The 16,916-nt window shown below is 37.4% G+C and overlaps 1 protein-coding gene and 1 non-coding gene across 3 annotated transcripts; one reads left to right on the top strand and one right to left on the bottom strand.

The window, feature by feature from the left end:
* The first annotated feature begins 9,307 nt into the window (after positions 1-9,307).
* On the top strand, positions 9,308-12,751 carry LOC103720590 (protein NRT1/ PTR FAMILY 3.1-like). Of its 2 annotated transcripts, none has more exons than XM_008810360.4 (3): positions 9,308-9,590; positions 10,471-11,257; positions 11,685-12,751. In XM_008810360.4, exons 1-3 carry the CDS (start codon positions 9,518-9,520, stop codon positions 12,613-12,615), a joined length of 1,791 nt encoding a protein of 596 aa, XP_008808582.1. In that variant the 5' UTR covers positions 9,308-9,517; the 3' UTR covers positions 12,616-12,751. The 2 variants fall into 2 exon arrangements, with proteins under 2 accessions (XP_008808582.1, XP_026665612.1); XM_026809811.2 differs by having other exon boundaries at positions 9,428-9,590; positions 10,645-11,257.
* Positions 12,752-16,836: 4,085 nt separating this feature from the next.
* TRNAA-UGC lies at positions 16,837-16,909 on the bottom strand. The gene has a single exon. It is a non-coding gene; the product is annotated as a tRNA-Ala (tRNA).
* Positions 16,910-16,916: the final 7 nt, after the last annotated feature.

The following is a 16,916-nucleotide window of genomic DNA, read 5'->3' as shown; positions in this document are numbered from 1 at the left end:
TAACTATCAAGCTATATATCAATTTATACTTTGCGATAAGTCGTCCCTGGTTGTCATTCTCCTAACAATAGGATGGAAGAATGTGCGTCGTGATTTGAGTGAAAGAAACCGAGAGAGATTTATGCTGCAGATTTTTCAAAGGTAGAAATGCATGTCAGATGGCTGCAGTTCTATCAAGTTTTCTTATCCGAGGTGGTGATAGTGCTGGGGCTTATTTTGTTGTTTCCAAAATAATAAATAATAAATATTCTGTCCTTAGCATTCGAAAAAGATATATTAGTCGATCTGAATTTTATTTTATTTTTGAGGTTAGGAGGAGTCACTTTGTACTTATGCCCGACTCAATCATATATGATGGATTCTAATCAGAATCAAATTCATGCTTTTTTTTACTCAAATAGCAAAATATAATATTATCGGATCATTGAACTGTTTGGTAAATTTCTATGCGTTACGCATTCATTCGTTATTTTGTTCTTAACTACTCTGATTCCAGCAAATAGAGACAAAAAAAACTGTAGCACTCGCTCTATCGTTTTATAAAATTAATAAAAAAATTTTAATGATTTTTATATAGAAAAGGTTGTAGGCAATGGACTAGCCTCCCCCAGTTATAACTTTTGTCTCAAATATCACCATTCTTGATCTATCTAAGCTGATAGACATCTCTGGCGCCTTTCAACGAGTTCTGCATGCGCCAAACTCATGTCGCTACAATGATACAAAAATTTTGATGCAAAGGTATTAATAAAATATATCAGTTTGCAGGATTAAGTTATAGTTTCAGTATCCATCAAAACAGCTGGAATCCGTTATACTCAGAGGCAAGCATCTATCGAGTCAGTGTACAAAATAATGACCTGAAGCGACGCCCCAAAAGTTTCATTATCTCCTTCATGTTACATTATTTGATTTTATTTGTCCACCTGCAACCTGTCCATGGTGCAAATAAAATAAAATAAAATAAAATAAAATAAAATAAAATATATGTTTTTTGTTTAAAATTTTATTTTTAGCAGTGCTCTAATAAAATGTAAATTAGTAAAGCAGTTTATTTTGTAAACAGTGAGTAGAGAAAATAGAGCCATTAATAGTTTATTATTGTCCATTATTCTGATTTTAATTAGTTGAAGGTGTTTTGCATGATCATTCTCACTGTTTTTTAATGAAATTGCTGATCTTTTCAATAATGGCCGCCAAACTTATATTTTTTGAAAATATCAAATTAGTCCTTTGCGCTATATTGTGACTAAATAATTCTATACTATATTATACTATACCATATATACGGGAAAAGACTTATAGTAGCAATTAAAGCCGCACCAAAAAAAAGGAAAACTATTAATAAAATTTATACCAATGGTTGGTGAACCATCGCAACAGGTGGCATCACTAAAAGCTCTTGGTGGGTGATGCTCTGAAACCACCTTATAGCGATGGTTTGTAGTCATTAATATAACTTGTTGTGGCGATGGTTTGTAGTCATTAATATAACAATTTTTCTAGCGATGGTCAAGCAGATGCTGATGTTGCGGTTATATGGTGACAGTTACAGCCATTGCTATAAGTTCACTTTGCCGCAATGAGAAAGTTTCCTTCTTTTTTTTTTTTGGCTGAGAAAAAAAGGGAAGAGGGGAGGAAGAGACAAGCCCACTCCCGCGTAGCAGTCCCTACTGAGCCCCCACCCCGTCAGGAGAATGTTCGATGCGGGCAGAAATGACCGTGTATTGGACACCCCGGCCGGTTTTACTCATACCCTCCCCATCCGTGGGCCGGCTCGGTTACCCGACCCGACCCACCGTGTGAGTACGTCACACATAGCACCACCCAGGTTACTAGCCGACCAATAGCACTTCCAGATTCCGTGTCCAGGCGTGAGGTATTCGGTCTCCAAATTTAATCGACGCCTGCGTGTTTCGAACCTGTAACTACTTGGTTGGAAGCAAACGCTCCGTTCTAACTGGGCTACCACCTTGGTGGCAGAAAGCCTCCTTTTAGGTAGGTAGAACAAGGCATCGTGCGTGAAAACTGCTTCATGAGCAATGAAAACTACCAGAGCTAAGACTTTGATTTTCCGATCGTCAAACTTATAGAAGGGTGTCTCCCGAGATTTTAATTACAACACATGATGGTGGGGCGTCAATGCAAATATTGGTCATGCATGAGACATGAAACCCGGCATTTCAGGTGCCAGCAGGCAATCAGGTTGGTGTTTCTTCTTTAGAATGGCGTGTGCAACCTTCTCACCTCGCTTCCTCTTCTTTCCAAGAAGTCAAAAACCTTTCCAGCTAACTGAGAATCTAGTGGGAATGGTGGGAATAGTCAACAATGTTCTGCGTTGATTCAGACGTTTTCAGTAAAGTAGGCCACTTTCATCAATGAATTCCGTGGAGCAACACTAGACTATAACCTTATCCCTGCGCCACCACACAGCCGACAGTGCTCCATTACGTGTCATGCGGGATATGGCCGGGTTCGGATTGTATCTTCTGCAGGTGAGAACGATTGAACTAGTTGGATTATACCATACATACATACATACAAGAATATGTATAGAGAATTAGAGATGTGTTTAGTGCCATGCATTAGTAGATTTTAAATATTTATATAAGACCAAAAAATTTAAATAATATTTTTTTTACTATTTTTTTTGGATGAAGCTCATAACCATTAAAATAATATCAGAGCTGATCTGGCTTATGGCCATATATGGACTAGAAAATACCACAGCATAGATTTATTTGGATTGGTCATGAATTGATTTATTAGTATTTATGATAAAAGTTAAATAAATTTGGATCTTTAGTTTAGTAAAAATATTAAAATTTATGTATATTTAGTACCATGTTGAATATTTAATGAGTAGATTCTAAATATTTATATAAAATTAAAAAAATTAAATAATATTTATCGACAGGCTTTTGGAATGATGTGCTGAGTTGTTACAGAAAAGATGTTTAAAGCGTTTTGAACTTCTTCGTCCAGCTGCACACGTAGTAATTGCTCACAACCTTTTCTATATAAAAATATTTTTTGGTAGATACATTTATGGCGTGGGTCATAGGGTATTTGCTTTCTAGTGATGGTAATCTTCGAGGAGGTGACTGGTTGGGGTGGACTACTATTTGTAGTCCTTAATTCCTATATGATGCATGCCTATGATTGCTCAATAATTAGTTAACATAATCTCAAGCCGAAAGAGCTAAATCAAGGCACAGCAACATAAACTTGACTGTATGTGTTCCTTCATGACTTCAATGACATGGTTCTATGTTTGGTTCTTTCATCATTATGCCCATCCAAGAACAAAACAAAACCCTGTTTCCAAGCTGTGCCTGTTTTTATGACGAACACCGCGTAGCTATGTCAAGAATAACAGCATATGTGGTTTCCAAGTGCTTGAAATACCAGTTCTAGCTTCGTTTCTGTCCAACAATTATATATAGAAGTGATCTTGGGTCTTCTCCAAGCATTGCCATTACAAGAGGTCAAGGGGCTGGCCATGGTAATCCCAGCGGAGGTTGCTGATTTCCATGTCCATGCCTTTCTGCCGACTTGATCATATAAAAATGGTTAGACTGAAGCACACGATACCGCTTGCACACCTCACCCATATTTGTCCTCACATCCTTGAATTCTTGCTTGCCCTTGCCCCACCATGGAAGCATTTTCTCTAGAGGAATCTTTCTTCCATCCACTCATGACCACCACCTTCACTCCCGCATGATGAAGCTTGTCATCAAGGAACATGGAAGCAGTCAGGAGTTCTTTATATGCTGGAACTTGACATAAATATGCTAAATCAAAAGGGTTTTTGATGGGTGGCCAAGATAAACTATGATTCTTGAAGAAATATGGAAGATATAAACATGGCATGCTAGAGGGAAGAGTGTTACGGGCTCACAATATAAAAACTTAAGCCATTGGGATAATAAATTCATGTGGCACTTTTTTTTTATTAGTCAATATGGGAATATGATAATCTCTCCTACTTGATCTTCTGATGTCCTTGTCACAATCATGTAATAGCCCAGCCCTTAGGTTTGTGGGCCGGCCTGAAAAGACCAGGCCCAAGCCTGATGGCACGCCGTAGCCAACCCTTGGGCATGTGGGTTGGCCCCAAAAGGCCAGGCCCAAGCCCGATCGTGCATTGTAGCACGATCCGAGTGGAGGAGAGACTCCAGTGGGAGTTTTCTTCCTCTCCGAATTTTTGGTGAAATCAAAAATATTTGGACAATCCAAGTTCCACTAGAACTCTAGGATTTCGCCTATTTAACTCTTTCTCCTTTGAAAGTCGTCCATAATGAGTCCAACAATCGTCTCCGATCTCGATGATCTTTCTCCGAGTCTCCTCCTTGATTCATCGCCAAAAATGTCACCAAAGTGAGGTGAGTGTCATTTGCCTTTCTCTTCCTTTTCTCAGTTTCTAGCCTTTGCCACGGTGAATCAAGCTAGCAAGTCGCCGAAATTTATCCAAAACAGGGGTACCCTATTTTGGCATCTCTTCCTCCCATGTTCACCACCACCGGCTGCCAAAATAGGCCGAGCTTCGCCACCTCCCTAGAGCTATGAGATCATGTGGCCGTCAATTAGGGAGATCAGCTGTGATCTAGGTCGAGTTCTCCCATGATTCATCTTGTCTTCCTCCCTTCTTTCTTGTGTCAATCGGCCACTGTCGCTAGCAAGGTTGTGGCCAAAGGACCCCCTGGGCACCCACCAGCGGAGTAGGCTGCCTTGGCTGCTGCCACCTTGATTCGAAGAAGAGAGAGAGAGTGGCTCTCCCTTATTTGGGAGAAGAAGATAGTCTTCTCTCTCTTTCTCTCTCCTCTCTTTCTTGATTTTCTCTTCCTTTGTTTCTCTCTCTTCCTATGGTTCTATGGACCCAGTAAGAGGGTTTCAAATATTTTCATTGCGGATCCAAGTTGACCTCAGTAAAAGGTTTTGGACCAGTGTCGCTATGTCTGCCCGTCGCGCTAGCCTTACTCTGATCATTGTCGAGTACCGTTGGACTCTATCATCATTAGTCTTTATAATGTTACCTATACTATGGTCTGATTATTGTTTTATGAGTTGACTGATTTGATTGGCCAAAGCAGACCGACTCGAATCGTCGGTTGCTGCGACCTAGTTGACGTTGTTTGTCCTGCACTCGACTATTGTCAGCTACCATTGGATCCATAATTGATAATCTCTGATCTATTATCTTTTTTTTGATTGGATATATGTTTTTTGATTAGATAAATTGAGTCATTTGGAAAGAAAGAAGCCCAACGAGATTTTATATTCTAGTTTCTGAATTGAAGTAAGGCCCCTAACCCTTTATTTTAATTAAAGAAGGATAGTAAATATAGATAATTAAAATATTAGAACTCTAAAATTAGGTAATTACTTAATAATTGATTCATTGATATGACGAGTGATTGATAAGGGATAAGTTGGTTTTATATTAATATTAAATTGACTGGACATGTTAAGTGTGGATTGCTCAGTCACCAAATATATATATTTATTAGTTTGCACTGCTTAGTTTGCATCGTGAGATTTATTTCGATAAATTTGGTTTGGCATGTGATGATATATTATATATATTTTCAAGTACAAATATATTTGTATAGTTATTATACGTCTCATATATTTAGAATATGATTATATAAATAAAGATATTTTGAATTTGAGAGAAATTCATTGTATAAATGGTAACTGATTTGACAAGAATAATATGTAAATCAGACAAATAAGATTTGATTTGGACTAACACATTCATGGGATGGATAGGCTCTATGAACTTACACATGGGATAGCTACTACGGGCTTAAGCGTGGTATAGCGCATATGGGGTAATGCATGGGGATAGCCTCCATGAGCTTATGCATGAGATAATCTCCACGGGCTTAATCATGATATAGTTCCCATAAACTAATGCATGGGGATAACCTCCACGGGCTGAAGCGTGGTATGGCGCTCATGGGATAATGCATGGGGATTGCCTCCACGGGTTTATACATAGAATTTTGTCAGTCTTGGACTGAGTCATAATCTTGGTTAGTCCAAAGTCGGAAAATAATCAATGAGAAACATAAAAATCAAGTTAATGAGAAATAATTGAAATGATATAAGAAATTGTTGTCGAACAATTGGTTATATTTCAGATATATATATATATATATATATATATATATATATATATATATATATATATATATATATATATATATACACCTTTTTTGATAAAATGATAATTAAGAACTTATTCCGAGTATTGATATGATATTCATTTTATCTGATATTGCTAATTGATTATTTTCTTATTGCTTATGGTGTAGTGGTTCAGAATTCTTACTGGGCTGTAAAGCTCATAACCCCCTTTCTTTTTTTTTCCAGAGTTGTAGGTTACAAGTGGCTTGATACTTTGCTATAGTTGAGATCACATGAGAAAGGGATGAATAAATAGGGCATCACTAATATTGGTTGGATGATTAAATTTTGTAATTTGACCAGTTTTGTTATTTGGTATGAATTAAGATTTCTATTATTTAGTGATATTGAGGTTGTGATAAATTTTCAAGCCTTATATATTCTTTAAGGCTCTGTCCTAAGAAGTATACGGTCGTATCACGTGGCCAACCCGGATGATGAGTTTGGAGCGTGACAAATCCGATCCTGGCTGACCCGGATAATGACTCTGGGGCGTAACAAATCGGATCCTATTCGAGAGAGGAAGACCCACCTATAGCTCGGATTCTACTCAATCCTAATATCCCTCAATAAGGGATGGGTTACTTGACTAATAGAGTTTATGATGCATAATGAAACTGATTCTGATATTATTTATCATGACTCATAGCCTAAAAGCTTAAACTGCTACAAAAAGTACCAGCCAACAAACTCGTGTGGCGTCTTTTCCATTAATTAATGTGAGACTATGGTAAAAGGTGAGCTACGGGATGAAGGTGCTTTAATGTTCTTTGGATTGAGATGGATGTGAATTAATGACATGTCCAAGACCCTAGACTTTTTGCTTAAAAACCGCAGTCCTTTGAGGGCTCGGTTCACATGACAAATAGAGAGCTCCATATGGGCAGATTTGGAGTTGCCAAACAAAAGGCATTCAAAGTCTCTGCACTTGCAACATGTTAGTTTGAAATAACGTGGGGTGGGAGGGAAAGAGAGAAAGTCGGCCTTTTTTATTTTTTTTTATGCAATCACTTCATTGAAGTAGGTGCAAGCATCTGTTGAGTACACAAGAAAAGGAAGAGGCTTGGGTAAGAAGGGACGTTTTTTTCAAAATTTTGGTTTAATAAGACTAGAGCCTACATTTGTTATATGTGACCTAGGAAGGGAACTTTGTAGAATAGGATTAATATTTTGGTTTAATAAGACTAGAGTCTACATTTGTGATATGTGACCTAGGAAGGGAACTTTATAGAATAGTATCAATAATAGAATTGAATCAGCTCTAAGTGTAACAAAAATTTTATAAAGAGTTGCTAATGGTGAAAAAAGAAAAAAAAAATAAAAGATACACAAAAATGACATAAGAAACGAAGTAGGATTGCTCGATCTCAGTTTGTGAAAGATCCCACATCGGCTAGACTCGTCCAAGGCTTGGACATATGAGATGGGTGTCTTCAAATTCTGCAAACGCATTTTGGAAGGAAAACAAAATCGGGGAGGGATGAAACACACTTGTGTGAAGTCCTGGAACCGGACAATATTTAGCAGGGGAGCCCCATGTGTCCCCCCTCATGTGGCCCCCACGTGGGCACTGGGTGCCTCACATGCCCCGCGCAGGTGGGGGCGTGACATTTGGTATCAGAGCCGAGGACGGTTCTTGTTCGATGGTGGAAAGGATGTGAGACCCAATAGTCCCATATCGGAAAGATTCATTTTAGAGCCTGGGCATATGAGGCGGGTGTCTCCAAATTCTATAGACGCGTTTTGGGAGGAAAACAAAACCGATGAGGGGTGAAGGACGCTTGCGTGAAGCCCCAGAACCGAACAATATCTGGCAGGGGAGCTCCGTGTTTCCCCCCTCATGTGGCCCCCACGTGGGCACTGGGTGCCTCACATGCTCCGCGGAGGCGGAGGCGTGACATTTGATAGTCCGAGGATGGATGAATGAAAGATCCCACATCGGCTAGACTTGTCCAGAACCTGTGCATATGAGGCAGGTGTCTCCAAATCTTGCATACGCAAAATCGGAAAGAAGTGAAGGACGCTTGCGTAAAGCCCCGAAATCGGACAATATCTGGCAGGAGAGCCCCGTGTCTCCCCCCTCATGTGGCCCCTACGTGGGCACTAGGTGCCTCATGTGCCCCGCGGAGGCGGGGGCATGACAGTTTGACAATCAGAAATTCTAGATCCGAATCTTAGGTGATACATTCCTAACTAGATTTCCTATCACATGAATACATATTGTTGTGCCGAGAAATAAAGCACAACCCCTTTGATTGCTCAACAAAATGTGCCGATTGTGGCCCCATGATAGGACATTAGGACAGCAAACGATCGGAAAAAAGCGTTAGCTCTTCGTGGATTTCCCACTGCTCTCATAACTCGTAGAAGACCGTGTGGGTCGATGAGATCCATTAAAGTTAGAAATAATTCAACCTTCCAAGCGCGAGGTGCCTTTCAAGACTGTGACTTTTTTCGTTCCTTTGCAGACTTTTAGACTATTAAGTGGCGTCGAGGGAGATCCACGAAAATAGTTTGTCTTTAGTCCTTCACTGATCCGAAGGATAGGTATCTTTTATTTGCTAGTTTAACAGCTCGTTTTTCCGGTAAAAGTTTAACATATTATTATAAAAAGAGTGCAAAGAATTTACTAATTTAGAGCCATATTATTGTAAGGCTGAAAATGGACTCAGTTGTTCATTATTAGCCAAAAAGCGAACTTTGTTTATATTAAAAAATTAGCTTATAAATAAGCTGAAGAAAAATACATTAGGTTTGAGCCAAGATTGTGGTGCATTGACAGAAGAGACTATTTATTTTTTGCTCTCATCCAACCAAAAGAAAAAAGAAAATGGAAGAAGAAAGTTTCTTTTTGAGCCAGGATTACAAGCAATATGTATTTATTTCCTTCTCTTGAACAAAAAACCAAAAAAAGCGAAAAAGTTGATATAATAGACAGCTTTAATACTTGTCTTTTTCCAAGTCGCGCCTGCGCAGCTTTCATACTTGCTTTAGGTATTTATTTTGTGCTCTCCTCCAACCACAAAAAAAAAAAAAAAAGAATTAAGCCGAGCTTGAGCAGCATCATGCTTGGCTTGGCGTGGCTGATACAAGAGACGTATTTATTTCCTGCTCTTGTCCAACCAAGAGAAGGGGAAAAAAAAAAAATTAAGCCGAGCCTGAGAAGCTTAATTCTTGGCTTGGCGTAGTTTGTCTGTAAGTGGATGCTATGTAATTATATATATATATCGTTCCTTCACGTGAAGAAGATAGCGAGAGATCCATTCGCTCGAGGCACATAAATATAATCGCTCCTGTTGGGGAATAGCTCTATCCGCGAGCAATGGCTGAGGGTGGAAAGGAGGAGAAGAAGAAGAGAAAGCAGGGAGGTCTCCGGACCATGCCATTTATACTAGGTAATCTATATGCACTGATAATGCTATTTTAATACCATTATATATTGGACTTGCTATGAATTTCACCAGTTTCTTGGTTTGTTCTGTTTATTTTGGTCTTTTGTTTCTCTGGCTTGTTGAGTTGGATGACAGTTCTGCTGTACTGAGATCTCTTATTTGGATTTTCAATTCCATCAACTTAAGGATCATCTTCTACTAAATTTTTTTTTTTTTTTGTGGGGGGTGGGGGGGGGGGGGGGGGGGGGGGTGATTTTTCTGGTAGTCTGGCTCTAGTTATGTTGGCTTTTTTTGCTGCTTTTCCTGGTATTTTGGGTATCGGATTTGGCTTGTTAGATTTGCATTCCAACTCTAAGGAATTGCAGAGAGATCTAGTGTCTTGATATAAAATTCATTGTCTTCTGATTAGAGTTGATATCTCGGTTGGGAAAAGATTTTCTCAAAAAGAAAAAAAAAACCATCACTATGAATCCTTGGAAAGTAATGTTAAGTATTGTGGCATATTTTACAAATGTTAGGTAGTGTTTGTTCTCTCTTTTTTTTCTTCCCTAAAAAAAAAAAAAAAAAAAAACAAGAAGAAAAGCATTATGTATCATCTGCTCTCCTTTGCCTTTCCACCTGATTGGAGAAATTAGAGACACAGCTTCACTGTCCTGATATCTGTTGATTAGGAGAATTCCACCTCATCTAATTCCAATCAGTAGGCTCATTACATTGTTTGATGAGATTGAATCACCCTACCGAACTACTGAAAAATGGGCCTTTTCTCAGCTTCTACTAATGCTCCCTGGCTGTTACTATTACTTTTTCAATTGGTTCATCATTTAGTATTGCTACATATACTTTCATACATCTTTCCAAGTCTGCTCATGCTTCTCTGCAGCAAATGAATTCTGCGATCGATTCGCCGCCACCGGATTCAATGCCAATATGATCACATACTTAATGCAGCAGCTCCACATGCCCATGGTTCAGGCCTCCAACACCCTTACCAACTTCAATGGCACCTCGAGCTTTACACCGATCATCGGTGCTCTGATCGCCGATTCCTTCGCAGGTCGCTTCTGGACCATAACTGTTGGATCCATCAGCTTCCTGTTTGGAATGATTGGTCTCACCATAGCAGCAGTCCTCCCGGGGCTCCGCCCGCCACCCTGCTCTCCTCCTTACAAACCAACATGCAAACAGGCATCCCCACAGCAGCTCTTGGTCCTCTACATGTCTCTCCTCTTCACATCCATCGGCTCTGGCGGCATCCGGCCTTGCGTCATGGCCTTTGGGGCTGACCAGTTCGACCTTCATCGTCCCCGGCATGCCGCGGGACGAAAGTGGAACTTCTTCAACCTCTACTTCTTTAGCATGGCGTTGGCTTTGCTCTTGGCATTGACAGTGGTGGTGTATGTCCAGGAGAATGTGGGCTGGGGATGGGGCTTCGGCATCCCTGCCATTGCCATGTTCTTCTCTGTGGTGGCCTTTGTGATAGGCTATCCTCTGTACATTAGGCTGAAGCCAGGAGGAAGCCCATTGATCAGGTTGACCCAGGTACTGGTCGCTGCCTTCAGGAAGAGAAAGGTCGTCAAGCCTGGTGATCCTAGTCTCCTCTATGAGAACAACGAGCTGGATGCTGGTATCTCCACCACTGGGAGGCTGCTCCACACCAACCAGCTAGTGTAAGTAAGCCTAACACCATTAGCCTTCCTTTCCTTGTTCAAGATTAACATATCTTATGATCTCATATTTATTGATCTATCTTACATATTATGCAGAAATTTCTGGAAACAAAATTATATACTGTACCAACTATAACTGCATATTTCAAGTGAAGAATATTGATGAACATGCAAAGGATCATGTATAAAATTTGTTAAACGAATGTGAATCCTGCTGTTTTTTTTTTTTTGAAAAGTGCAGGGAAAAAGAAAAAGCAAAATCTTTTCTTCAATGCTGGTTCAGAAAATCTAGTTGTTGATGGCAATATCTTGAAAATCAACCAGAAATTCTTGCAAAAAAAAAGAAGAGAAAAGCAGTTGCTATGTAAAGAATTGTCATCCATCTCTATCATTGCTTAGTTAATTGTAAGCAGTTGCTCGCATGCAGGTTCTTCGATCGAGCTGCCATCATGATGGAGGGTGATATGCTAATTAGCTCAGGCCAGCCAAGGCTTTGGAGAGTATCGACAGTCCACCGAGTCGAGGAGCTTAAATCGATCATTCGGATGATCCCCATTTGGGCTGTCGGAATCCTGCTTGTAGCTGCGAACTCACACAACCACACATTCGCAATTCAACAAGCAAGGTCGATGGACCGCCACCTCACTGCCCGATTCCAAATCCCACCAGCATCCATGAACGTCTTCTCGGCCCTCTCCATGCTTCTCGGCCTAGCTTTCTACGACCGAGTGTTCGTCCCAGTGGCCCGTCGAGTCACCAAGAGGCCTTCAGGGATTACATACCTGCAGCGCATGGGCATTGGTCTGGCCATTGCTATCTTTGCAACTGTGGCTGCAGCTCTCGTTGAGATCAAGCGCAAGGCAGTCGCCTCCGATCACGGGCTGTTAGACAAGCAAAAGGTGACCGTGCCGATCAGTGTCTTCTGGTTGATGCCTCAGTTTGCTATTCATGGCTTGGCTGAAGCCTTCATGTCAGTGGGGCACATGGAGTTTCTCTATGATCAAGCTCCAGAGAGCATGAGAAGCACAGCGGCAGCTCTATACTGGCTTGCTGTATCAATTGGGAACTATATGGGAACTTTGTTGGTGACTCTAGTTCACAACTTTACTGAGAAGAAGGGAGATTGGCTCCAGAACAACATCAATAGGGGGAAGTTGAATGACTATTACTGGCTTATGTCTGGATTACAAGTGCTTAATCTTATATACTATATCGTTTGTGCAAAGTTCTATACTTTTAAGCCGCTGGAAGCGGCGAAGGCTGAAAATCCTTCCAAGGTTGTGGTTGAGGAAGTCAGTGTTCGAGAGACAGAATTCGCCACTGTGGTGACTAGAGATGCCAAGGATGCAGGCAATTAATTTGACACAGTTGTAGGTAGGCATTCTGACCCTCCATGGGCGAACCTTATTGCTGTTGGTGTAACTCTTGTATCTGAATTTTGTCAACATTACAAGGAGAGTAGTAATAAATCTTATTCATCCTGATTTTCTTTCATTGCACAAGATGAAGTGGTGCTGTGACATTTTTGTTTTCTATGTTCTCTAAGCTTAGTTGTTCAAGACCTTACTCTTGGAGCTCCAGTTTGCAAATTAAGCATCATTACCTTTCAGAGGGCCTCGAATTGTCCTTTGAAACGCAGAGTAAACGTTCTATATGTATAATATATTCATAGTATTACAATGCACATTCTAGCTAGGGATGTGACTTCAACCGGGCTTTTGGATTAGATTGATATCTCGCACATAAACAAAATATCGAGCGTACTAGTAGTCAAGTATAACAAAGAACCTATGATACCTACCTTTATATAATTTGTGATTAGCAGGTTTATCTCCTTCATTCTTGTCTGGCTTTTGGCTGAGGGGCTTATTGGGTTTTCATTGCTTTTGCATTCTCAATGCAAAACTTCTTTAGTATCTCTCTTACATATTTGGTTTGGCTGATAAAGAGCTCCTCAGTAGTTTGCTTGATTCACAGCCTAATGAAGAAGTTCAGTTTACCCATCATGCTTATCTTAAATTCACTCTGCATTATCTTAACAAATTCTTCACTCCCTTGGTAGGTCATTAATAGCCAAAGAAGTCTCACCTTCATCTTTCTTGTTATCTTCACCTTCTCTGCTTTTTATCTTCTTTGGTGGGTTCCTTAATTGCTTAACTTTTCTATTCCTTCTTCAAGTAAATCCGCATCATCATCAAGAGAAATTATCTTCTTTGATGGAAGAGGGTTAGTTCCGTCAAAGATAACATAAATGGATTCTTCTACTACTAGTGTTCTCTTATTAAAGACTCTATATGCTTTATTATTAGTTAAATAACCTAGAAAGATGATAGCCTTATCTGATTTGGCATCAAATTCTCCAATGTTATATTATTCAAAATAAAATACTTACAACCAAAAATATAGAATTAGCTTATGTTAGGTTTTCTTTCATTCCATAGTTTATGAGATATTTTCTTTCGTATTGGCCTAATTAGAGCCCTATCCATGATATAACAAGTTGTATTTATAGCTTTAATCTAGAAGTACTTTAGGATGTTGCTCTCACACAACATGTACGAGCCGTGTTTTTTTTTTTTTTTGATACATCGGCGACTCACACTGATCGAGCATGAGTACAACCGATAAAATTAGAAAAGAGAAGTTGATGGAGGGGGTTGTATCTTCAAGAATTCTATTTTTCTTCTCAACAACAAAAGGATCCTTAAAGCAGAAAAATTATGCGAAAAGTTATTTTTTATGCAAAAATTTTCAAACTCATGATTTTCAAAAAAATTTCCATGATCACTCCAGATAAAAATAATTGAAAAATCCTTTTCATTTTGAATTTTCTTATAAAACTTAGAAAAATATGAAAAGCTTCATCTTTGTGTGCCAAAAACAAAACTCAAGTAAATTTTAAAAAATCATCAATAATTAGTAAACTATACTTTTTGCCACCCAAACTAGTTATCCTAGCTAGATCAAAGAGATTCATATGCAAAAGTTCTAATGGTCTAGAAATTGAAACCGTATTTTTAGGTTTGAAAGAAACTATTGTATGCTTCCTTTTTGATAAGCATTACATTTTTTTTTTCAAAAATTATTTTTGAAATCTACAATAAGATCATTTTTAACAAGTTTTAAAATCATATTCATTCTTGCATGAGCAAGTCTCCTATGCCATAACCAACTAGTTTTGTTGTTTTTGAATTTTATGGCCACAAGACATTAACATTTTGAAGAGAAAGATAATCTAAGTCAATAATATAAAAATTTTCTTATTTTTGGCTAGTGAATTTTATCTCATTAACAGTGATACTAGTTACTGTGCAATAAGAAGACTCAAAACTAACTTTAAAATCTTTATCCCATAGTTGGCTAATGCGAAAAAGATTATACTTTAAACCATCTACAAATAAAACGTTTTGAACGCAAGGAGAGAAATTTATACCAGCACATCTAATTCCAATGATCCTTCCTTTGTTCTTATCTTCAAATGTGACATTTCCTCCATCTTTAGCCTTCAAAGAGATGAATTGTGATTTATCTCTGGTCATGCACCTTGAACAACCACTATCTAGACACCATCTCCTCCTTTTGCTCATGGCTACAAGGCATACTTGTAAGAGAAGGTTTAGATCTTTGTTTTAGGTACCCAATTTTTTTTGAGTCCTTTACGGTTAGTTTCTACATTGTGAAGTTCATTTACTTATAGTCCATGGTAGGTAAATCTTTTCTATGGTGCCTTGGAGAATTTTTCATTAAATGATTGACTTGTAACTTCTGTAGTTTGATCGGATTAGAATATGCATGTTTGTTAAATATCATTAGAATCACTTGTAGAGATGGACAAAGCTTCTTTGAGAAAAACTGAGTTTAGGAGAAAACTTTATATTACAAGGTAAGTATGTTAGAGTGTTGAAACTTAAGACTACCACATCGGGGCTATTTCTCTTATTCCGAAATCTTTTTTTTTTAACAAAACATAGAGGAGCCATCTCTCTAAGGGTCGTTTGGTTGGGGCATGTCCATAATCTAATGATTCCTAGACATTTATTTGAAAAAATGATTGTGAAGGAAAATAAATTTTGCCACATTTGGTTAGTAGAAAACTTATTCTGAAAAATAACATTGGAAAAAATTACTATGTTTGGTTAAAGATAATCTTATATAAAAATATTGCCAAACTTTTAATAATATCTTTGAATAAACAATTCAAGTAATAATATTTTTTGTCAGCCCATTTATTGTCTATTATGACGCACTTACATAAACATTGTTAATATTAGCTTTTCCAAATATTAAAATATATTTACATGACTTAATAAATATTTTGAAATTAATTATATATAACAAATAAATTTCTTATTATAAATAAATTTTAGTATGTTTTGGAATACAAGTATATTAATTATTAATAAATACTATGTTAGATTTATTGATAATTAATAAATATTTAATATTTTTTATTAAAAAAATATAGTACTATTATTTATAAATAGTATTAATAAATATATTAATATATTTATAATATATTAATATAATAATATATTATATATTAATATAATAATATATTATATATTAATATTATTAATAGTAATTATATAATACAATTAATGCAATATTAATATAATATAAATGAGGGCATTTATGTCAAAAAATAATATTTTCAAATTACCACCATTCGGTAATTTAGCATGAAAAATAAATCTCATCTTCTTAATGGTATTTGTTTTATCTTCTCTCTTAGAAAAATAGATATAGGACCCACTATTTATTTTACCAGCTCTTATCCATTTTTCGTACTAAATTTGATATGCAATTTATTTTTTCATGATAGATTACACAAACAAGCTCTAAGGATATTTTGAGACTTCTTTTTGTGACAAAATATACATGCATGGATTTATCTTTCTAAAAGGAATAAAAAAAAATCTACTTCAACTGCCATTTCTTTAAGAAAATTTAAAGAAGAAAAAAATTCTCTAAGAGTATTTAAACATAAAAAATTCCTCTAAGTATCAAACTATTTCTCTTTGCATATTTGATATTTGATTCTCTAGTGACAAAACATACCCAAAGAGATGGAGAGAGAAAGAGAGAGAGAGAGAGTGTGCTATCTTTCAGAAAGGAAGAAAAGTAGCTGTATTGGGTGCCATTTCTTTATGAATATTGACTAGCTTGGATGCAAAAGAAAATTGCTTGAAAAACTTATTTTTCTCAAAATTTAGTTTTCTATTTGTTTGTTTCATCAGAAAAAATAATAAATTTGCAACTCTTATGGCTATTTACTAGAAAACCTTTTCACGTTCAAGTATAAATCCTAGTTTTTGTTTCCATTTTTCATAAATTTTCTGACAACCAAATATACCATAAAAGATAGAGGGAAAAAATGAAAAAAATTCTCAAAGAGAAAGATATTTAAAAGAAATTAATAAGTTTGAAAAACATATAACTACATTTTTAAAGAACTTTTCTATTCACATGGAAAACTCCTTGGTTTTGTTTTCATTTTCCATAATTTTTTTCCAACGAAATATGCCATAAAAAAGGAGAAAGAAATAAAAAAACTCTTAACACGCGGTAATGAGGCAACATGGAGATGCAGGGGATCGAACCCTGTACCTCTCGCATGCAAAGCGAGCGCTCTACCATTTGAGCTACATCCCCAGTTTGA

This window comes from Phoenix dactylifera, chromosome 1, assembly GCF_009389715.1.
Source record: "Phoenix dactylifera cultivar Barhee BC4 chromosome 1, palm_55x_up_171113_PBpolish2nd_filt_p, whole genome shotgun sequence".
Lineage (NCBI taxonomy): Eukaryota > Viridiplantae > Streptophyta > Magnoliopsida > Arecales > Arecaceae > Phoenix > Phoenix dactylifera.
Note: the sequence above shows the minus strand (reverse complement) of the source record. Positions and strands in the feature narration are given on the sequence as shown.